The sequence below is a fragment of the Mustelus asterias genome, chromosome 13 (genome assembly GCF_964213995.1).
Source record: "Mustelus asterias chromosome 13, sMusAst1.hap1.1, whole genome shotgun sequence".
Taxonomy (NCBI): Eukaryota; Metazoa; Chordata; class Chondrichthyes; order Carcharhiniformes; family Triakidae; genus Mustelus; species Mustelus asterias.
Genome location: NC_135813.1, coordinates 56,601,220 through 56,625,986, shown reverse-complemented (window position 1 = coordinate 56,625,986; position 24,767 = coordinate 56,601,220). Strand labels below are relative to the sequence as shown.

Here is a 24,767-nt window from a genome sequence, read left to right as displayed (position 1 = left end):
CATTAAGGAGCCCGAGCAAAACTGGAGTCAATGGGAATCAAGGGGAAAACTCTCTGGTGGCTGGAGTCATACCTGGCACAAAGGAAGATGGTTATGGGTGTTGGAGGTCAATCATCTCAGCTCCAGGACATCTCTGCAGGAGTCCCTCAGGGTAGTGTCCTAGGCTCAGCCATCTTCAGCTGCTTCATCAATGACCTTCCTTCCATCGTAAGGATAGAAGTGGGGATATTTGCTGATGATTGCACAATGTTCAGCACCATTCGCGATTCCTCAGATACTAAAGATCCAGGCTTGGGCTGACAAGTGGTAAGTAATATCTGTGCCACAGAAGTGCCAGGCAATGACCATCGCCAACAAGAGAGAATCTTAACTATCGCTCTTGACATTCAATGGCATTGCCATCGTTAAATCCCCCACTCTCAACATCTTGGGGTTTACCATTGACCAGAACTAGCCATATAAATACTGTGGCTACAAGAGCCGGTTATAGGCTAGGAATTCTCCAGTGAGTAACTCACCTCCTGACTCCCTAAAGCCTGTCCACTATCTACAAGGCACAAGTCGGCAATGTGATGAAATCCTCTCCCCTTGCCTGGATGAGTGCAGCTCCAACAACACTCCATAAACTTGACACCATCCAGGACAAAGCAGCCCACTTGAATGGCACCGTATCCACAAACATTCGCTCACTCCACCACCGACAGTGTGTACCATTTACAAGATGCACTGCAGGAACTTAGCACAGCTCCTTAGGCAGCACTTTCCAAGCCCACAACCACTACCATCTAGAGAGACAAGGACAGCAGATACATGGGAACACCACCACCACCTGAAGATTCCCCTCCAAGTCACGTACCATCCTGACTTGGAAATATATCGCCGTTTCTTCACCGTCACTGGGTCTAAATGCTGGAACTCTCTCCCTAAGAGCACTGTGGATGTACCTACACCCCAGGGACTGCAGTGGTTCGAGAAGACAGCTCACCACCATCCCCTTCTCGAGGGTAATTGGGGATGGGGAATAAATGCTGGCTTAGCCAGTGACATCTATATTCCATGAATGAAGAAAATTTTAGAGCTTTCACATCTCAATCAGATAGGTTCGCTCGTTTGGATTCTTATTTTTCAACTATGAGGTGGCTTCCTTATTTTTTTCTTACAAAAGTATAATATCTCAAAATATAATACATTGAAATTTATTTGCCAATTATATGTCCATTCTGCAAGCTCATTAATATCTTCTTTGTAACTTGTTGCAGTCCTCCTCAGTGTTGACTATCTAACATTGATTGGTGTTATTCAGAAATTTAGAAAATTGAGTTCTTGATTCCAAAATCTAAACAAAATTCATGCAAATTGTGAATGACATTTGCCACAACATGAGGCTTATGGTAACCCACTTCTCACCTGCTGCTACACTGAATAGGTCCCTTTATTCCTGCTCTCTGCTTTCTGTCTTTTAGCCAATTAGCTATCCATCCTGCCAATTGTCTTCTGGCTCGCACGGTTTGATGTTATTCATTAGACTATTTAATAGGATTTAATCAAAGGCCCTATAGAAATCTAGATATATTACAGCTACTGCATTACCCTTCTCTATATTTTCTGTTTCCACTTCAAATTCAATGAAGTCGATCATGCAGGACTGTGAAATCCGTGTTAGCTACTTATTTTTATAGCTTTCTTTTCTGCTTTAGTGGGTTTTTCATTCCCCCTGCACCTGTTATGCTGAGTGGTATGTAATTCCCAGGACATACCATGTCAATCAATTTCCAAATTACTTGCAGCAACTGAGGGGCACAATTTCCTCCTGTTTGTTATAATCGAATGTTAATTTGTACTGATTTCACTGGGTTGCAGCAGATGTAGTGCAGAATAATGGGTCTACCAGATTTACTAGTGAATTAATTTGTATAAAGAAACAATTAGGAGTGAAAGAAAATGACTAATTACAATGTCCTTGCAATATCAGCTCTTTCAGATTTCACAAGCAGCTGTATTACCACTTGACTGGTTCAATAGATGTTACGTAATGTTTACAGCACGGAAACTGGTCTTTTGGCCCAACTGTTCAATGCCAGTGTTTAAACTCTACAGGAGCGTTAGATCATGAAGGGTTTTAAGCCTCTGTTAATGATCTGCATAAAGATACTCGAAGAACTGTGTGCAGGTTCACAAACAGCGTTAGGGTTTGCAAATGTTAGGACAAAAATGCCTACAGTCATAATAAGATGCAACGGGAGAAGAGCCTGGGCTTAAACCCTGTCATTTAATATAGGTAAATGTTATGGTAGTGTTATGCAAGTGTAGAGGACTAATGTTACCTCAAGTACACATTACAGGGGTCCAAATTAAAGACAGTTGAGGAGGAAAGCAACTGAGAGTTTTATATTACGTGAATCTCAAGAGGGTCACGACCAGTGCTCTGAAGCTATAGCAAAGGACAATCCTTGTAAATGTAAAACAAAAGCACTATACTGTTCTTGGATAAGAGCAAGAATACTGGGTGAAGTTGCTCTTTGTTAGCAATGTGAATCAGATTGATAGTAAACCAGCATACCATTCGAAGCTGTGACTAGTGAAACCTAAGTGCAGAGCAGTTAGAACACAATCCCTACAGTGCAGAAGGAAGCCATTCAGCCCATCGAGCCTGCACAGACAACAATCCCACCCAGGCTCTATCCCCATAACCCTGCATATTTACCCTGCTAATCCTCCTGACACTAAGGGGCAATTTAGCAAGGCCAATCCATCTAACTTGCACATCTTTGGACTGTGGGCGGAAACCGGAGCACCGGGAGGAAACCCACGTAGACACGGGGAGAATGTGCAAACTTCACACAGACAGTCACCCAAGGCTGGAATTGAACCCGGGTCCCTGGCGCTATGACCCAGCAGTGTTAACCGCTGTGCCACCATTTCTATAATTTATTTATCTATATATGAGTTTCCATCTTATCTGCAGATCATGCTGCTGACGGATAGCAGAGAGCCGAAGATTGATTCAGAGGTGGGAAGAGAAGTTGTTGCCGGATAAATTTGGATAGAGGCGAGTAGAACCACAGAATGGTTGGGGGTGGGAATCAAAATGAGGTGACTGGGAGAGAGGAGGTTAGCTTAAAAATAAAAGGGGCTTGTAGACAGTGTCAGAGGGAGGATAGGCAGGTGACGGAGAAGGGGAGCGCTCAGACCGAAGGGTTGAGATGTGTGTATATTAATGGAAGGAGTGTAGTGAACAAAATGGATGAGCTGAGTGTGGATCACTACTTGGAAGTGTGATGTGGTGGCCATTACAGAGACTTGGTTATCTCAGGGACAGGACTGGATACTTCAAGTGCCGGGTTTCAGATGTTTCAGAAGGGACAGGGAAGGAGGCAAAAGAGGTGGGGGAGTGGCACTGTTGATCATGGATAGTGTCACGGCGGTAGAAAAGATGGATGCCACAGAGGGATTGTCTACGGAATCTCTGTGGGTGGAGGTTCGCAACAGGAAGGGGCCAATAACCTTACTGGGTGTTTTCTATAGGCCGCCCAATAATAGCAGGGATGTGGAGGAGCAGATTGGGAAGCAGATCCTGGAGATGTGATAATAACAGAGTAGTCGTGATGGGAGATTTTAATTTCCCAAATATTGATTGGAATATCCCTGGGGTAAGGGGTTTAGATGGGGAGGAGTTTGTTAGGTGTGTTCAGGAGGGCTTCCTGATACAGTATGTGGATAAGCCTACAAGAGGAGAGGCTGTACTTGATTTGGTATTAGGGAATGAACCTGGGCAGGTGTCAGATCTCTCAGTGGGAGAGCATTTTGGGGATAGTGATCATAACTCTATCTACTTTACATTAGCATTGGAGAGAGATAGGATCAGTCAAGCTAGGAAAGTGTTTATTTGGAGTAAGGGCAATTATGAGGCTATTAGGCAGGAAATTAGAGGCATAAATTGGAAGGAGGCTTTCTCAGGGAAATGTACAGAAGAAATGTGGCAAATTTTCAAGGAAAATTTGTCTGGAGCTATGCACAGCAACGTTCCAATGAGACAGGGGAGTTATGGTAGGTTACAGGAACCATGGTGCACAAAAGCTGTAACAAACTTAGTCAAGAAGAAAAGAAAAGCTTACAAAGGTTCAGGGAGCTAGGTAATGTTAGAAATCTAGAAGAGTATACGACTAGTAGGAAGGAACTTAAGAGGAACTTGCGTCATCAATGGAGTCGGGAGAGGTTCTGGAGGATTGGAGGATTGCGGATGTGGTTCCGTTATTCAAGAAAGGGAGAAGAGATAGCCTGGGAAATTATAGACCAGTGAGTCTAACCTCAGTGGTTGGTAAGTTGATGGAGAAGATCCTGAGAGGCAGGATTTATGAACATCTGGAGAAGAATAGTATGATCAGAAATAGCCAGCACGGCTTTGTCCAAGGCAGATCATGCCTTACGAGCCTGATTGAATTTTTTGAAGATGTAACTAGACACATAGACGAGGGAAGAGCGGTAGATGTAGTTTATATGGATTTCAGCAAGGCGTTTGATAAGGTGCCCCATGCAAGGCTTATTGAGAAAGTGAAGGGGCATAGGATACAAGGGGACATTGCTTTGTGGATTCAGAACTGGCTTGCCCACAGAAGGCAAAGAGTGGTTGTAGATGGGTCTTTTTCAGCATGGAGGTCGGTCACCAGTGGAGTGCCCCAGGGATCTGTTCTGGGACCCTTGCTCTTTGTGATTTTTATTAATGACCTGGATGAGGAAGTGGAAGGATGGGTTGGCAAGTTTGCTGATGACACAAAGGTTGGTGGTGTTGTGGATAGTGTAGAGGGATGTCAGCAGTTGCAACGAGGCATAGATAAGATGCAAGACTGGGCGGAGACGTGGCAGATGGGACTTCAACCCAGATAAGTGTGTGGTGGTTCATTTTGGCAGGTCGAATAGGATGAAAGAATATAATATTAAGGGTAAGACACTTGGCAGTGTGGAAGATCAGAAGGATCTTGGAGTCCGGGTTCATAGGACGCTCAAAGCAGCGTCGCAGGTAGAGGCTGTGGTTAAGAAGGCGTATGGAATGCTGGCCTTCATCAATAGAGGAATTGAGTTTAGAAATCGGGAGATAATGCTGCAGCTGTATCGGACCCTGGTCAGACCCCACCTGAAGTACTGTGCCCAGTTCTGGTCGTCTCATTACAGAAAGGATGTGGAAGCCATAGAAAGGGTGCAGAGGAGATTTACAAGGATGTTGCCTGGATTAGGTGGCATGCCTTATGAGGATTGGTTGAGAGAGCTAGGTCTTTTCTCCTTGGAGAGGCGAAGGATGAGAGGTGACCTGATAGAAGTGTATAAGATGTTGAGAGGTATTGATAGAGTGGATTCTCAGAGGCTTTTACCCAGGCCTGAAATGGTTGCCACAAGAGGTCACAGGTTTAGGGTGCTGGGGAGTAGGTACAGAGGAGATGTTAGGGGTAGGTTTTTCACTGAGGGTGGTGGGTGCGTGGAATTGGCTGCCGGTAGTGGTGGTGGAGGCGGATTCGATCGGGTCTTTAAAGAGACTTTTGGATAAGTTCATGGAAGTTAGTAAGATAGAGGGTTATAGGTAAGCCGAGTAGGTAGGGACATGTTCGGCGCAACTTGTGGGCCGAAGGGCCTGTTTGTGCTGTAGCTTTTCTATGTTCTAATGGGACAACAGAGAGAGAATAATGCAAGGGAGTGCATTCAATTCTTTCAAACCCTTGGAGAGGTTAAGAAAGATAAACAAGAGACTGAAAAAATTTGAGTTGCGCTACCTTAAAAAGAATAAAACGGGAACTCACTAGCAAGAGGAATAAGGCAGCAACTGAAAGCATGGCCACCAGCATTCCAACTGCTCAATAATATTGTGCCCCCACTGCATGTACCCAGCAATTTAGAATCATAGAATCCTACAGAGCAGAAGGAGGCCATTCAGCCCATTGAGCCTGCACCGACCACAATCCCACCGAGGCCCTATCCCCAGAACCCTATTCCCTATCCCCTAGCTAGTCCCCTGACACTAACGGGCAATTTAGCAAGGCCAATCCATCTAACTTGCACATCTTTGGATTGTGGGCGGAAACCAGAGCACCCGGAGGAAACCTACGTAGACACGGGGAGAATGTGCAAACTTCACACAGACAGTGACCCAAGCTGGGAATCGAACCCAGGTCTCTGGCGCTGTGAGACAGCAGTGCTAACCGCTGTGCCAAATAATGTTTCGGGTAGAGAGCAAAGAACAGAGAACAGTACAGCACAGGAACAGGACCTTTAACAGTCTTCTGCACCCTACATATGATGCCTTTCTAAAGCTCCACACGGTCCATATCCTTCGATTCCCTGTCTAGAGCGTCAAACACTTATAGATTATCCAGTGTACCAGCAAGTGCTGGTAAAACCAATGCACCAATGGTACAGGCAGTGGTCGATTTTGGATGTGCACTGCGGCTGCCTTTGTTCTGCAGCCAGAGTTTTGTCTAGAACATCCAGTTTTTCTATTGCAAATGGAGTGTTCACATCTTGCCTGAAGGTTATTCGTCACGGTCAGTTTTGTTCCGGTTCAACTTGTTCCGTAATCCAGCTGATCAGCATTTACTGTCATTGGGTCAGGGCCCTGCAATAACCCCACTGGAGCAGAGTTGAAGATTAGGTAGATCGCCCATGATGGTACACTCGTGCTGTCAGTTGCCATATGCACTTTCCTTCTAATTATAACCCATATTTCAAATGTGATGGAGAAAATTAGACTGATGTTTGTGAAAGTCTGGATGGGAATTTAAAGTTGAATTCTTGTTATCTCTTACCTTCCCCTGAAGTGAGAGAGACCAATGCCACAAAGCTATTGCGGTCTGCTTGTCCTCCTGATGTTTCACCAACAGCTGTAGACAAAATGAAGTAAATCAAATGAGATTTTGTACGTACTGCGAGAAAGGCTATTAATACACATGTCAATGTCCAAAGATGTGCGGGTTAGGTTGATGGGCCATGCGAAATTGACCCTAGTGTCAGGGGGATTAGCAGGGTAAATATGAGGGATTATGGGAATAGGGCCTGGGTAGGATTGTGGTCAGTACAGACTCGATGGGCCAAATGGCCTCCTTCTGAACTGTAGGGGTTCTATGATTCTATTCTATGATGAATTGACTGCAGTCTTCATTCTACTGTGTTCTGAACACTTGCCCTATCATCTAACTCGCACAGTGGAGAGGAGAAAAGGGTGAGTTTTTCCACTGCTTGTCTGAGGGCAGTGACTCGTCAGGTCCCTCAACTTAATGGTGTTCCTGTGCCTGTCTTTGCAAGCCATTCAAGCAAACGGGCAGAAAGAACATGGCAATTTTCCCTTCCCTGCTGACCTAACCCAGATTAGCAGATCCGGGGTAGAAACCATGGCTTTTTTTTTCTGTTCACACTTCACTGTTTCACCAGACTCAATAAGAAGTTTAACAACACCAGGTTAAAGTCCAACAGGTTAAACAGATAAACCTGTTGGACTTTAACCTGGTGTTGTTAAACTTCTTACTGTGTTTACCCTAGTCCAACGCCGGCATCTCCACATCATGATCACCAGACTCAATGCAGACAGAATCACAAAGGGATGGATGCTTCCTTAAAAAAAATAGTGGCAGCACCGTATTGTACCCATGAACTAGTTTTGACTGTAATTAGAGAATCTGTGACCAAGAAACTCCAAACAATAGCAGTTGTGGGATCCTTTGTATGGTTTGCTTTAGTTAAACGGCTTCATTTTAAGGTATTTCTGACTGTATTGCTGATTATGTAAACTTTAAACCTAACCTAAGCTAACTTGATCACATTTTAGACTCAGCTGGGAATTCTGGGATGAACTTAGAAATTGACTGCATCTGAAAGTGCAATGTTAACAGAAATGGTTTTCGTCATAAACAAGCTTTCATGGTCACAGCTGTGAATTGTTTTTGAAAGTTACAGACTATGTGTGCCCAGAAATTTAATAACATAGATAAGAAGTTATAATGCTGTATACAGCAATCTGTTTTTCAGTTGAATCCTGTACAAGTTCAAGTCTGTAATTGGGACCAGGTTCCTCCCCCCATTTCTCTCTCCAGCAAATCTGTTTCTCGCTCGCTGTAGTTTTTGAATTTTAAATGTTAATCAATAAAATAAGTTTTACTTCAGACCAGTTTTGCCTACGTCTATTCTAAGAAGGGAACAGACATTACAGCGATTAAACATAGACAGAATGGAGATAAAAGGATTATCTGAATCTTTGGAGCAGATTGGTATGTTACTCTGTTGCTTAAATTAACGCAAGGGATGGATGAAACCGTGCAAATGAAGCATCCTATTTACTTCTTACTTTTACTTTCCAGTCTGTGAAGTAGCGTCTACAAAGTCGTAGTGCTTGAAACCACTCTCCCTGCCGCTGTAACAGCTGGAACACAATTGAGAATAAAAATCTGTATCTGTCTCTGTTACAATACGGGTAAGCATAAAGCAAATCATTGTCAGAGGAAATCATAGGTCAAAAACGTGAGGACGACTCCTCCCTCTCCTTCTTAATGATGAACAGTTCCACAGATGCTGGCAACTCTCAAATGGCCACTCTTCACATATTCTTTTGAGGGAAGGGAGGGTGAGCAGCAGAGATTGTGATCCACATTGGGACCAATGGCATAGGCAAGAAAAGGAACAAGGTCCTGGAAGCAGATTTTAGGGAGTTAGGAAGTAAATTGAAAAGCAGGACCCTCAAGAGCATTGACTTCCAGATTGCTCCCACTGTGATGTGCTAATGAACATACGGACAGGAAGATGGAGCAGTTCAATATGTGGCCGGAGGAATAGAATAAGGGGAAGGGCTTTAGATTTGTGAGGCATTAACCATATAGAAGCAGAAGTAGACCATTCAGCCCATCGAGTCTGCTTTGCATTTGGGATTGGCACTGGGGCAAATGGGACCTGTACAAGAAGGGCGGGTTACACCTTAATAGGACTGGAACAAAGGTCCTCACAGGGACGTTCGCTAGCGTTGTTGGAGAGGGTTTTAACTAAATTGGCAGGGGGCTGGAAACCTGAGGGGAAATTCAGAGTGGAACATAAGAACTAGGAGCAGGAGTAGGCCATCTGGCCCCTCGAGCCTGCTCCGCCATTCAATAAGATCATGGCTGATCTTTTTTGTGGACTCAGCTCCACTTACCCGCCCGCTTACCATAACCCTTAATTCCTTTACTATTCAAAAATTTATCTATCCTTGCCTTAAAAACATTTAATGAGGTAGCCTCAACTGCTTCACTGGGCAGGGAATTCCACAGATTCACAATCTTTTGTGTGAAGAAGTTCTTCCTCAACTCAGTCCTAAATCTGCTTCCCCTTATTTTGAGGCTATGCCCCCTAGTTCTAGTTTCACCCACCAGTGGAAACAACTTCCGTGCTTCTATCTTATCTATTCCTTCATAATCTTATATGTTTCTATAAGATCTCCCCTCATTCTTCTGAATTCCAATGAGTATAGCCCCAGTCTACTCAGTCTCTCCTCATAAGCCAACCCTCTCAACTCCGGAATCAACCTAGTGAATCTCCTCTGCATCCCCAGAGGTGCGTAGAGAAGTCTGAACTGATAAGGGGAATATATCAGAGAGTAGAGTGATATCGAGGTAAAAAGAATATTTGGAGAGTCAACAGAATTAACAGTCAACAGTATGATAATTCATTGGATGGGATCAGAGTAAGGCGCAAAGTTATAAATCTTAAATCAAGATTAATGTACATGTATGTGAACGCACGGAGGATGATTAATAAGATTGGTGAACGACAGGCACAGGTTAACAATAATATTATCGCTATAACAGAGACCTGGCTCAAAGAAGGACAGGGTTAGACATTGAATATGCCCAGGAACAGGAAAGGAAGAAAAGGTGGAGATGGGGAGTGTCAGTGTTGATTAAGGATAGTATTAGTGCTGGAGAGAGAGGATGATCCAGAGGGTTCAAGCACGAAATCTCTGGCTAGAGGTAAGGAATGAAAATGGTTCAATAGCATTGTTCAGTGTGGTATATAGATCACCAACTAGCGGAAGGGATATAGAGAAAGAAATTTGCAAATAAATTACAGAGAGGTATAAGAATTATGGAATAACTGTAATGAGGGATTTCAATTTATCCAAATATAGACTGGAATAGGAATAGTGCAAAGGGACAAGAAGGGCAAAAGTTCCTGGAGTGTGTTTAAAGTAATTTTCCTTCAACAGTATGTTCCCAGTCGAACGAGGGGGACAGGCACTGGTTCTAGGGGAATGAATTGGTCCAAGCGGATCAAATAACAGTGAGGGAGCGTTTATGGGACAGTGAGCATTGTATCATAAGGTTTAAGTTGGCCATGGAAAAGGACAAGGAACAATCCAAAACAGGGGTAATTAATTGGGGGAAAGCCAACTCAATGGGATGAGAACGCATCTGAGTCGAGTGAGTTGGAATCAAATGTTGGCAGAAAAGACAGAGGCTGAACAATGGGCCACTTTCAAAGAGATTACTTTTGGAAAAACATGGATCCAGACCAAATTAATAGTCATTCAGGATAATTCAGGAAAGCTAGCACGGATTCATTGAAGGAAAAATTATGTTTAACTAACTTGGAGTTTTTTGATTTGGCAACAGAGAAGGTTGATATGGGCAATACTGTTGATGTGATTTATATGGATTTTCAAAAGGCATTTACACAGTGCCACACAACAGACCTGTGAGCAAAATTCTAGCTCATGAGATCAAAGGGAAAGTAGTCACTTGAATAAGAAATTGGCTGAGTGACTGAGTGACAAGAAACAGGGAGTAGTGATAAATAGTTTTGCAGATTGGAGGCAGGTTTGTAGTTGAGTTCCACAGGGGTCAGTGTTGGGACCCTTTCTTTTCCTAAGGTATTTTAATGACCTTGACTGTGGTGTGCAGGGCATGATTTCAAAATTTGTGGATGATACAAAGATTGGAAGCATTGTCAATTATGATGAGGATAGTCTTGAACTTCAAAAGGACATAGACATATTGGTGAATTGGGCAGGCAGTGGCAGATAAAGTTCAATGCAGAGAAATGTGAGGTAATTCATTTAGACAGGACAAAAGAGATACAGTACAAAATAAAGGGAGAAACTCTAAAGGGGGTGCAGGAACAACTGGACCCCGATATACATGTACATATGTCATTGAAAGTGGCAGGGGCATGTTGAGAGAACAGTTAATAAAGCATACAGTGTCCTAGGTTTTATTAATAGAGGCATTACATACAAGAGTAAGGAGGTTGTATTGAACTTGTATAAGACATTAGTTACTTGATTTGATTGTCACGTCATAGTATATAGTGAAAAGTATTGTTTCTTGCGCTATACAAAGCATACCGTACATAGAGAAGGAAAGGAGAGAGTGCAGAATGTAGTGTTACAATCATAGCTAGGGTGTAGAGAAAGATCAGCTTAGTGCGAGGTAGGTCCATTAGCGGACATGCCAAATTTCCAAAGTTAGGCCGCACCTGGAGGACTGTGTCCAGTTCTGGGCACCATAGTTGAGGAAGGATGTGAAGGCATTGGAGAGAGTACAGAGGAGATTCACAAGAATGACTCCAGGGATAAACAACTTAGCTATGAGGATAGAGTGGAAAGGTTGAGTCTGTTTTCCTTGGAGGTAAGAAAGTTGATAGAGGTATTCAAGATCCTGAGGGGTATGGACAGGGTAAACAGTGAGAAAATGTTCCCTCTCAAGCACAAGAAGAACAAGAGGGCACAGATTCAAAATAATGGGCAAAAGGAGTAGAAGTGACTTGAGGAAAAAGTTTTTCACCCAGAGGCTGGTTGAAGTCTGGAACGAATTTCCTGAGAGTGTGGTGGAGGCAGATTCAATCAAGGTATTCAAAATGGAGTTGGATTGCTATCTGTAAAGAAAGAATGTCATGGGGATATGGCAGGGGAATGGGAATATATAGAATGCTTTCAGTGAGTCAGTGCAGACTCAATGAGCTAAATGACCTCCTTCTGCATTGTAATGATTCTGTGATTTGAACCATAGAATCCCAACAGTGCAGAAAGAGGCCAATCGGCCCATCGAGTCTGCACCAACTCTCTGAAAGAGCATCTTTCCCAGGCCTCACCCCTGCCCTATCCCCGTAACCTTGAGCATTTACTATGGCTGATCCACCTAACCTACACATCTTTGGAGTGTGGGAGGAAACCGGAGCACCCGGAGGAAACACGTGCAGACACGGGGAGAATGTGCTAACTTCACACAGTCACCCAAAGCCGGAATCGAACCCAGGTCCCTGGCACTGTGAGGCAGCAGTGCTAACCTGTTTCTGCGATAATGCCACCACACTATTCAGCAATGGAGGATATGTAGGCATTCCCAATCGCACTCTCACTCAGTTCAAATCTATGTCCCATGACACTATCTGTAGAAGAGCAGCGCCGTTTCTCCCGATGTCCTGACCGATATTTATCCCTCATTCAGCAAACGCTCTTTTTTACAATGCTATATTGGACTTTTCATACATGTAAACTGGCTGCTGTGTGGGCCTTCATTTCAAAGGTAATTCATTGGCTATGAAGCACTTTGCGAGATAATTGCAAGTTTTTGCTTCTTTCTATAAATGTCACATTTCTGGATGATGATCAAACGTGTGGGTTTTTCTTGTTAGCTGGGGGGCTGGAGGGTTGACAGTTACATGAACTGTGAAAACGTTAAGAGCAGAGGTTAAAATCCTTCTGCAAGAAAATTTGCTGATTTAATTACTGTGCTGCTGTGAATAGGGAGAAAATGGTTATAATATTATTTTGACTCTCACGTACATGCACTGACTGCACTAGTTAAGACTACAGGGAGGCTGTTACTATTATTAGCCGCAATATGCCAATGAATTATTTCATATTTCACAACTCTGCTTACAAATCTGCAGCCTGCAGCTGGCCAGTTTGATAATCTGATCCACAAGCGCGTCACGGGCATTATTTGTGCATCATAGAATATCTACAGCACAGCAGGAGCGGCACGGTGGCACAGTGGTTAGCAGTGCTGCCTCACAGCACCAGGGACCCGGGGTAACCGTCTGTGTGGAGTTTGCACGTTCTCCCCGTGTCTGCATGGGTTTCCTCCAGGTGCTCTGGTTTCCTCCCACAGTCCAAAGATGTGCAGATTAGGTGGATTGGCCAAGCTAAATTGCCCCTTAGCGTCAGGGGGATTAGCAGGGTAAATACATGGGATTACGGGGATAGAGCCTGGGTGGGATTGTTGGCGGTGCAGACTCAACGGGCCAAATGGCCTCCTTCTGCACTGTCAGGATTCTATGTAGTTCTGCCACTCATCGGCAACAGTTGGAGTTGAGTTTTATTTTTTTTTATTCATTCGTGGGACATGGGCGTCACTGGCTGACCAACATTTATTGCTGAACCCTAATTGCCCTTGTTCAGAGGACAGTTGAGAGTCAACCACATTGTTGTGGTTCTGGAATCACATGTAGGACAGACCAGGTAAAGGCAGCAGGTTTCCTTCTCTAAAGGACATTAGTGGACCAGATGGGTTTTTCCAATAATCGCAATGGTTTCATGGACATTCATAGATTCTTAATTCCAGATGTTTTTTTACAGAATTCAAATTCCACCATCTGCCATGGCGGGATTTGAACCCAGGTCCCCAGAACATTAGCTGAGTTTCTGGATTAATAGTCTATGATAATACCACTAGGCTATCACCTCCCCTGAGTGATCCATAGGAACCATACTGCATCAAGTAGAAACAAATCAGGCCCAACTGACTGTCCCTGGGCTTTGGAGAGGGGAGTCTAGCATGGACATCAGCCAAGGCAGAGCCCGGGACTTAATTTATGAGGGTGCCTCTCCTCAATACTGCCAAACACAGATCATAGGCTCACGTACGGAGACAGTGGCTGCCAATCTCTGTTAAATCAGACCCCAGGATGGCTTACCCTCTTTGGAGTGGAAACTGGAAATTTAAAAAAATGCTAAAAGCATGCCATGAAATTTTGAAGAGCTTCGTAGTTTATGCAACAAAGAACATGCAATGCCAATTTGGCCACAGCCAACAGGCTGTGAGGAGGTAACAAGTCAGACGGTCAAAGAACAAATTTAGAAATGAACCCAGAAAATATTCCCAATGGGAAAAGGAAAGCTTAAGTTAATCTCTCCTCAGTTGAATTTTTCACAAAAAATTATCACCAAGTCGTTTAGTTTTACATAGAAACATAGAAGATAGGAGTAGGAGGAGGCCATTCGGCCTTTCGAGCCTGCTCCGCCATTTATCATGATCATGGTTGATTGTCCAACTCAATAGCCTAATCCTGCTTTCTCCCCATTACCTATGATCCCGTTTGCCCCAAATGCTATATCTAGCCGCCTCTTGAATACACTCAATGTTTTGGCATCAACTACTCCACAGTAATGAATTCCACAGGCTCACCACTCTTTGTCTCCTCATCTCTGTCCTAAATGGTCTACCCTTTATCCTCAGACTGTGACCCCTGGTTCTGGAACCCCCACCATTGGAAACATCCTCTCTGCATCTACCCTGTCTAGTCCTGTTAGAGTTTTATAAGTCTCTATGAGGTTCCCCCTTCATTCATCTGAAGTCCAGCGAAAACAATCCCAACCTAGTCAATCTCTCCTCATACATCAATCCCGCCATCCCCGGAATCAGCCTGGTAAACCTTTTGATTCCAGGTTCTCTTTAACATGTGGATTCCCTGTAATTTTCCTGTACCTGTTGTACCAAGCACCATTTTATTGTACTCACCACTGCTCTCAAACAATAAGCATGGTGCTGCTTCCAGGACGACAGGCACTTCATCATAATCTTCTGTCCGTAGTGTTGGGCAGCAGTCTCCATTTGGCCTCGTTGAGTGATTGAACTTCGGCTGAGCTGCTTCCAATGGGAAAACGCATGCCGCAGCTGAACTGAAGGGGTGGTAGTGGGCGGAAAGACAAAGATCACAACTCACACTGCTCAAGTCCTAAAGAGGCAACTGTCCTTCAGATTTTACACAACTCTACAATGTAGCACAGGATACAAACTAGCCAACATCACAGCTTGTTATTCCAATAACACATCCACGAGCTGCTGTTGTCATTTATCTCGAGTAGTTTCTTGGGTATTAACTGGGGCAACAGACACTGGTCAACTGTTTCCCGCAGTTTTCTGGGGTTATTTCCTCTGCTTTTTAACCCACAGAAGGTTTCCCTTAGGGTCTTTAACAGTCCCAACTTTAGCTCTAGATTATAAAATGTTTTATGGTCCAATTTAATGTTGCATGGTAATCTTTTCTCATGTTTGCCCTATGCTCCCTGTATTATCCTTTTTCAATTCCCTCCTGTACTTTCCATAATCTTTCTGCTAATTAACTGAAGCTTGTTCCTGATGCTTGTCACGAGCCTCCCTTTTCTGTTTTATTTTAATTTTTATTTCCTTTGTCATCCAGGATATCCAGTTTTGGATGCTCTATCTTCTCTCTTTAAAGAAAAATGCTTAGTTTGCGCCGTAAAGGCCCTCTATTGCTCTGTTAATTGATTCACTCTGTGATCACCTTTTCCAATCTACCCATGTTGGGCCCCTTCATAAATTATTAAAATTCACTATAATCCAGTTCAGTAATTTGACCATTGATATATTCCTCTCTCTGTCCATAATTACTCTAAATTAAATTATGTTGTGGTCACTGTTAGCTAGATTATTTTCTATTGTAACACGTCCCTATCTCATTCCCCAGAGCGAGGTTCAGCACCGCCTCCTTCCTTATTACACCAGAGACAGATTGATTACAAAAGTTCCCCTGAATGCATATTAGATATTTCTCTCTGTTTTTCCCCCCAGTCTATATTAGTATACTGAAAGTCTCCTAATAGTTTGTTATGCTCCATTGAAATTTGCCAATAAATTTGTTCATCTAGCTCCTGTTTGCTATTTAAAAAACTCCCAGTCATGTAACAGCCCATGTGACAGTTTCCTCTCTGTCCCCCAACTCAAGCCAAATAGATTAAGTCCCAGAATCATCGAGTAAATCCTCTCTATTTAGAACTGCAACATAATCTATAATTAAATCTTCCATGCACATGTACTGGCTATGACTCCAACCACTCGAGATTTTTCTCTTATTGCCATTAACTTGAATTTTGCCAAGGTTCCTCAAGGCAACAATCAATCAAGCACAACCCTGACGTCAAGGGCTGTCATTTCCACCTCACCCCTGAATTCATTTGTCCGTACTTGGATCAAGGTTGTAATGAGCAGAGTGGCCCAGGCAGAACCCAAACAGAGCACAAGTGAGCAGATTATTATTGAGCATGCATGACTTGATCACACAGTCAACAATACCTTGTATCATTTTGCTGATGAGGCAATCAACAGCTGGATTGGATTTGTCCTTTTTGTGGACAGGACATGCTTGGACATATTGTGTTGGGTAGATGCAAAGTGTTGTAGCTGTATAGGATGGCACAGTGGTTAGCACTGCTGCCTCACAATGCCAAGGACCCGGGTTCAACTCCAGCCTTGGGTGACTGTCTGTGTGGAGTTTGCACATTCTCCCCATGTCTGCGTGGGTTTCCTCCAGGTGCTCCGGTTTCCTCCCACAGTCCAAAGATGTGCAGGTTAGGTTGATTGGCCATGTTAAATTGCCCCTTAGTGTCAGTGGGATTTGCAGGGTAAATAAATGGGGTTACAGGGATAGGGCCTGGGTGGGATTGTTGTCAGTGCAGGCCCGTTGGATCGAATGGCCTTCTGCACTGTAGGGATTCTATGATTCTATGAGGTACAGCTACATTCTGGAGCACAGTCTTCAACATGACAGTCAGGGTGTTGTCACGGAACATAAGAATTAGCAGGAGTGGGCCATCTGGCCTCTCAAGCATGCTCTGTCATTTGATAAGATCGTGGCTGATATGATTGCAGCCTCCACTTTGCTGTTTACCTGAGTTGTACCGTCATCTGGCTCCCCTGTCAGCCAGGAATTTATCTAACTCAGCCTCAAAAATATTTAATGACTCTGCCTCCACTGATCTCAGAGGAAGAGAATTCCATAAACTAACTTCACCCAGAAAAAAAATTCTCATCTTTATTTTAAATAGGAGACCCCTTATTAAACTGTAGCATCTCTGCGTAAAGAGCCTGTAGATTTTGCTACATTCAGCACACTTGGCTGCTTTCTGATAGCATGTGAAGTAAATCTGATTGGTTGGAGACTGGCTTCTCTGATGGTGGGAACTTCAAATGAACCACCACTTCATAGAATCCCTACAGTGCAGAAGGAGGCCATTCAGCCCATCGGGCCTGCACCAAGAACAATCCCACCCAGATCTTATCCCCTTAACCCCACATATTTACCCTGCTAATCCCCTGACACCAAGGTCAATTTAGCATGGCCAATCAACCTAACCTACACATCTTTCGACTGTGGGAGAAAATCAGAGCACCCGGAGGAAACCCACGCAGACATGGGGAGAACATGCAAACTCCACACAGACAGTGACCCGAAGCCAGAACTGAACCCAGGGCCCTGGCGCTGTGAGGCAGCAGTAACGACCACTGTGCCGCCCTATCTTCTGTCTGAAGATGGTTGCAAACATTTCATTCGTGCCTATTGTAGCTCAGTCAGAAGAGCTGCTACCTGTTACCCTGATATCTCCCCATCCTCCGATACATTCTTTTATTATTTGTGTGGTGGGAAGTGCTGGATACAATGAATAATCTGAACCAAGTGCGTTGGTAATTTTCATTTTCCTCTCTTTTCCTATGTGTGCTTGTTTGAAAATGATCTTGCTCTGTTGTACCAATCTCTGAGAATTTGTTGCATTATTTGTATAAAATGAAAAAATCTTTAACAAAATATATGTTTTTTAAAAAGTGCTGCTACATAGCCACTTTTGGTGATGGACATTGAAGTTCCCCCATCCAGGATTCATTTTCTGCTCTTGCTACTCTCAGTGCTTCTTCCACTTGTGTTCATAAGCTGAGGAAGCACAGTACGCAGGAGATTTCCTTGTCCATGTTTGACCTGATGCAGTGAAACTCATGCAGTCCGGAGTCAATGTAGAAGACTCCCAGGGCATTTACCTCCTAACTATATTCAACAGGGCTGCCAGCTCTGTTGGGTTTGCCTTGCTGATGGGACAGGACATAATCAGGAATGGTGACGGAGGAGTTAGAGACATTGGCTATAAGATATGCTATTTTCAGCATGACTATGTCAGGCTGTTACTCAACTAGTCTGTGGGACAGCTCACTCAATTCTGGCACCATTATCCAGAAATTAGTGAGGAGGATTATTCAGGTTGACTGGGCTGGATGTTCCTTGGTCACTTTCAATGCCTAGATCAATGAAGTGTGGTCCGTCCAGTTTTATTCTTCTTAGACTTTTTCAATAACAGTTCAATTCAACTCATAGCAAGGCCAATTTCAGAGGACAGTCAACCACTCCTCCATCACCATTCCTGATTATGTCCTGAAATCACATATAGGCCAGACCAAGGAAGGATGGCAGATTTCCGTCCCTAAAGTATGTAAAGACACAACCACCTTTTCTTTGCCCCAAGCCCCAACCCTAACCATCAGGTCATGACGGGCCCTTTTCTCAAAGAAAAAATTGAGTTGAATTATGCCCCTTCATAGAGTGGCAGAAGTCAGCCATATAGTGTGAGACTGGAGTCATGTGTCAGTCAGACTAGGAGGAGGTACCATGGTCCTTTCCTAGAAGAAGGGTTTTACAATAACACAGCAGTTTCATGATCATTTTTCTCCTGGTGCCAGCTCATAAACTACCACTTGTATTTAATTCAATTTCTCAATTTGCCATGCTGGAATTTTAACACATTTACCTCTGTAATGTTCTTTTTGCTAATTAGTTAAGTTCTTGTGACAAGAAGGACATAAAGTGTGGGAGCAGCAGCTGTGAGGAGAGGCCAGAAAGCAGGAGATACGTGGCTGCAACAAGACATCACCTTGTGAACCAGGAAAGAATCTGAAACAAGCTCTGAATCTGAAAAAGTGACACGAGAGGAATGTGAAACCTACAATTAAGAGGTTCATTTATTTTATAATTAAGTCGAGTGCATGGTTTCTTCTAATTAAGTTTAGTCTTTTATAAATCAGATCTAGGGGAATAAAATTAAAATGAACTAAATGGGGATAGGGATAGTTAAATGATCTGAATTTTCATCAAGCTAATATTCCATCTGTATAAATAATAAGAGTCAAGTAAATAATAAAATAGGAAGCTAATAAGCAAAAACAGAGCAGAATAAAATAGCAAGAACCAGAGCACTTTAAAAAAAGGGCCCCTAATTTTAATGTCATTTTAAAATAAATGAACAATCCAAGGGTATGTTGGGATGGAAGGTGACATGTCACCAATGCAGCTCTTCACAGAGTTTGTGTAGAGCATCACGCCCACAGCTGCAGTAAGTCTCTGGATCTGAACGAACCTCAGCTCAGAGTTGTTGAGTTGGTGTCTGAGGTTCAGACATTGCAGGGCTTCAGGGATGGGAACCATTACCTGGATACTTTGTTCTAAAAGGCAGTCACACTGCTTGGGTTAGGTAATGGTACAGCTTAGGTTAATAGTCAGGGGCAGGAAATATGACTGCAAGGAAGCGGGAAGGGGGCCCCAGAGGCAGTGCATGAGAAGCCTCGGCCTTTGTCCTCATGCAACAAGGTAATAGGTTTTTGCTGCTTGTGTCTGTGAGGGCAAAGTCAGCAGGGTGAAGGAGCAAATTGACCACGGCACCAAAGTACAGGAGGCCATTTAAGGAGCAAAAAGAAATGTGGTTGAGGAAAGTATAGTCAGCTGCAGCCTGGGGTTCCAAAGGTTGTGTGGCCTGCCTGCTGCCAGGGTTAAGGACCCTTACTGCTGATGCAGAACTTAGGAGTGGGAGCAGAAGGAGGATCCAGTTGTATGGTTCCAGATAGGCACCATTCCCATAGGCAGAACTAGGAATGAGGTTCTGCTGAGAGAGTTTGAGGAATTTGATTCCAAATTAAAGGTAACAATCTCTGGATTGGTAACTGAGCCACCCACCAATTTGCAAGAGATAAACAAATTAGGTTAAATGCATGGTTGAAGGAGTGGCGTGCGAGCGAGGCAGAGGTTACGTTTCTTGAGTCAATGGCATGAAAGAGCAAGCTGTATTTTCATTTAACACAGGCCCCACTTAAACCATTATCCTGGAGAATCACAAAACTAGGGCAGTACAGAAAAGGAGAGCATAGGAAAGAATAAAGTAAGGGAGGACATTAATGGCAAGGGAATAAATAGTTTTTAGAACAGGAGTTTCAAAAGATGGTTAAACATAAACTGAGAGAAAATCCTATTAAAATGAGTTTAAAATGTCTGTGCAGCAATGTCCGTAGCAATAAGGGAAGCGGGAGGCAACCATACATTGGGAGCAACCAGGTTCTCTTGGGATTACTGAGATATAGCTACAAGAAAAAACAGGACCCTTAATTAAATATTGCAAGGTACAACATTTAAAAAAGATAGAGGGGGAAATATGGGAGGTGGAGTCATTGTACTGATAACATAACAGCAGTAGAAAAAGAGGATTCAACTAGCAGTAAGATAAAAATAGAATCCTTATGAATAGAGATCAAAGATAGAAAGGTTCACCCACACCAGTGGGTGTAATCTGCAGACCATCTGATAGTGGGAGATGGAGGACAAAATATGCAGACAAATTGGGGAATTGAGTAAAAAAAGGAATATTAATCATGGGGCTTTCAATTAGAATCATAGAAACCCTACAGTGCAGAAAGAGGCCATTCAGCCCATCGAGTCTGCACCAACCACAATCCCACCAGGCCCTACCCCCACATATTTACCCGCGAATCCCTCTAACCTACGCATCTCAGGACTCTAAGGGGCAATTTTTTAACCTGGCCAATCAACCTAACCCGCACATCTTTGGACTGTGGGAGGAAACCGGAGCACCCGGAGGAAACCCACGCAGACACGAGGAGAATGTGCAAACTCCACACAGACAGTGACCCAAGCCGGGAATCGAACCCAGGTCCCTGGAGCTGTGAAGCAGCAGTGCTAACCACTGTGCTACCGTGCCGCCCTGATTACTCTGATATTAATTGGACAAAAGGAGTAGGTAAATGGGAGAAAGGAATAGAGTTCCTATAATATGTCCAGGACTCCTTTCTCACCCAATATGGAAAAAGCCCAACAAGGGGAGATTTTTTTATTCATTCATGGGAAGTGGGCATTGCTGGCTTGGCCAGCATTAATTAAGTAAAAGCAAAGTTAAGTTTATTTATTAATGTTACAAGTAGGCTTACATTTACACTGCAATGAAGTTACTGTGAAAATCCCCTAGTGACCACACTCCCCCACTTGTTCAGGTACACTGATGAAGTATTTAGCATGGCCAATTCACCTAATCAGCAGATCTTTCAGACTGTGGGAGGAAACCGGACCACCCAGAGAAAACCCATGCAGACACGGGGAAAACATGCAAACTTCACACAGACAGTGACCCAAAGCCGGGAATCAAACCCGGGTCCCTGGTGCTGTGAGGCAGCAGTGTTAACCACTATGCTACCGTGCCGCCCGAACCACTGTGCCACCGTGCCGTAATTGTCCTTAAGAAGGTAGTGGTGAGCTGCCTTCTTGAACCCCTGCAGTCCCTGAGATGTAGATATATCCACAGTGCCGTTAGAGCTGGCGTTCCAGGATTTTGACCCGGTGACAGTGAAAGAACAGAGACATATTTCCAAGTCAAGATGGTGAGTGGATTGGAGGGGAACTTCCAGGTGGTGGTGCTCCCAGGTACCTGCTGCCCTTATCCTTCTAGATGGGTTTGGAAGGTGCTGCCTAAAGAGACTTGGTGAGTTTCTACCGTGCATCTTGTAGATGGTATACACTGTGCTTCAGTGGTGCAGGGAGAGAATGTTTGTGGAAGAAATGCCAATCAAGCGGGCTGTTCTGTCCTGGATGGTGTCGAGCTTCTTGAATGGTGTTGGAGCTGCACTCATCCAAGCAAGCGGAGAGTATTCCATCGCACTCCTGACTTATGCCTTGTAGATTGTGGACAGGCTTTGAGGAGTCAGGAGGCGAATTATTTACCGCAGGATTCCTAGCCTCTGATCAGCTCTTGTATTTATATGGCTAGTCCAGTCCAATTTCTGGTCAATGGTAATCCCAGGATGTTAATTGTGGAGGATTCAGTGATGGTTATGGCATCGAATGCCAAGGGACAATGGTTAGATTCCATCTTGTTGGAGTGGGCCATTGCCTAGCACTTGTGTGGCACGAATGTTACATGCCACTTGTTAGCCCAAGCTATTGGATCAAGTAATGGGGAATGAACTAGAGTAGTTAAAGAAAGGAAAGGGGAACACATTGGCAATAATGATCATTATATAACGTATTTTATGTAGTGATAATTAGCTAAAATTAGCACTGATGTCTCACAGCGTCAGGGACCTAGTTTCGATTCCACCTTTGGGTGACTCTGTGTGGAGTTTGCACGCTCACCCCATATCTGCGTGGGTTTCCTCCAGGTGCTCCAGTTTCCTCCCACAATCCAGTGTAGGCTCGGTGGATTAGCCATGGGAAATGCGTGAGGTTATGGGGAAAGGGCAGAGGGGAGGGACTGGGTAGGATGCCCTTTCGGAGAGTCGGTGCAGACTCGATGGGCAGGATGGCCTCTTGCTGCATGTAGGGATTCTATGGTTCTGTGATGAAAATGGACTGGAGGAAAACTGATTCTGAGGGGCTGAAAGTAGAATTTGGGAAAATGGGCACAATATTGGCAAACAATGATGCAGACCAACATTAGCAAACATTTAAATGATGCTCAAAGTCAGAAAAAATATATTCCACTAAAAGAAAAGAACAAACTAAACACTAGTGAGACTCCATAGATGAATAAAGACATAAGGGAACAATTGAGGATCAGAAAAGAGGCATGCATTAGCACAGACAACAAAGGAATGCAGGATCAGAGAGAATATAGAGAGATTGGAAGAGAGAAGTCAAAAAAAACAATTGGGAAGGGAGAGGACCTATGGAATTAAATTATTAAGGAACATAAAACAAGAGAGTAAAATACAAGCACACGAATAAAAAAAAGGAAGGCTGTTATGGGAATAGGACCATGAATGGATAGACAGGTTAATACCACAGCTAATGATAGAGAGGTGGCAGAAATATTAAATAAAGTGTTTACCAGGGACACAGAACAAGTGGACATGACACTAAATGATGAGATGAATAATGAGATAGCTGCATCTAAAAAACAAAAGGGGATGCACTGAATAAACTAAAACTCAAATAGGATAAAACCCCTGGTCTGAATGGATTGCATCGACATATTTTAGAAGAATCTAGGGAAGAGATAGCAAAGGCATCACTAGATACATTTAATAATTGGTTAGAAAAAGATGTAATGCAGGGAGATAGCTAATAACATTACTACATTTAAGAGGGACAGAACATGTCCAGGGAATGATAGACCAGTCAGCTAGCACTCCATAACCCTTTGATTCCCTTTTAGATCAAAAAATCTATTTCACCCAGCCTTGAATATATTCATGATGTGGAGATGCCAGCGTTGGACTGGGGTGGGCACAGTACGAGGTTAAAGTCCAACAGGTTTATTTGGAATCACAAGCTTTCGGAGCACTGCTCCTGACTCACCTGATGAAAGAGCAGCGCTCTGAAAGCTCGTGATTCCAAATAAACCTGTTGGACTTTAACCTGATGTTGTGAGACTACTTATTGAATATGTTCAATAACCCAGTCTCCACTGATCTTGGGGCTGGAGAATTCCATAACTTCCTGCTCCTCTTAATCTTCACTGGGAGATCCCTGATTCTGAAACTGTATCCCTCGTTCTAAGTTCCCCCACAAAGGAAAACATCCTCTCAGAATCTACCCTGTCAAGTCCCCTCAGAATCTGATATGTTTCAAGCTAAACTCCAATGAGTATAAACCCAACCTGCTCAGAGGACAACTCCTTCAATCTAGGAATCAACCCAGCGAACTGTCTCTAAACAGCATCTAGTGCAAGTATGTAACTAAAACTGTAGACAGTACTCTAGTGGTCTCGCCAACACTCTTACAGTCCCAAGTCTTTCCTACTTGTATACTCCATCCCCCTTGCCATAAAGGTCAACATTCCATTTGCCTTCCTAATTATTTTCTGTACTTGCATGCTAACTTTTCATCATCCATGTAAAAGGTCACCCAAATCGCTTTGTACCACAGCATTCTGCAGTCTCTCTCCATTTAAGTAATATTCTTTTCTAACCTACCTACCAAAGTGGATAACCTCACATTTCCCACATTATATTCCAACTGCCATATTTTTGCCCACTCACTTAACCCATTTATATTCCTTCACTGACTCTGGGTCCTCCTCACAACTTGCTCTCCTGTCTACCTTTCCATCGTAAGAAGTTTAACAACACCAGGTTAAAGTCCAACAGGTTTATTTGGTAGCAAAAGCCACACAAGCTTTCGAGGCTCTAAGCCCCTTCTTCAGGTGAGTGGGAATTCTGTTCACAAACAGAATTTATAAAGACACAGACTCAATTTACATGAATAATGGTTGGAATGCGAATACTTACAACTAATCCAGTCTTTAAGAAACAAAACAATGGGAGTGGAGAGAGCATCAAGACAGGCTAAAAAGATGTGTATTGTCTCCAGACAAGACAGCCAGTGAAACTCTGCAGGTCCACGCAACTGTGGGAGTTACAAATATTGTGACATGAACCCAATATCCCCACACAACCCTGCCACAGCAACCTCTGCAAGACATG

The 24,767-nt window shown here is 43.6% G+C and overlaps 1 protein-coding gene across 1 annotated transcript in view; it reads right to left on the bottom strand.

The window, feature by feature from the left end:
• Positions 1-24,767, bottom strand: part of sfi1 (SFI1 centrin binding protein) — a 164,081-nt gene that overhangs the window by 35,111 nt on the left and 104,203 nt on the right. Inside the window, exons 21-23 of the mRNA XM_078226823.1 lie at positions 14,745-14,905; positions 8,324-8,398; positions 6,792-6,866 (exon numbers count right to left, since the gene is read on the bottom strand). Coding sequence (XP_078082949.1) covers positions 6,792-6,866; positions 8,324-8,398; positions 14,745-14,905 — 311 coding nt within the window. The remainder of the gene's footprint in view (positions 1-6,791; positions 6,867-8,323; positions 8,399-14,744; positions 14,906-24,767) is intronic.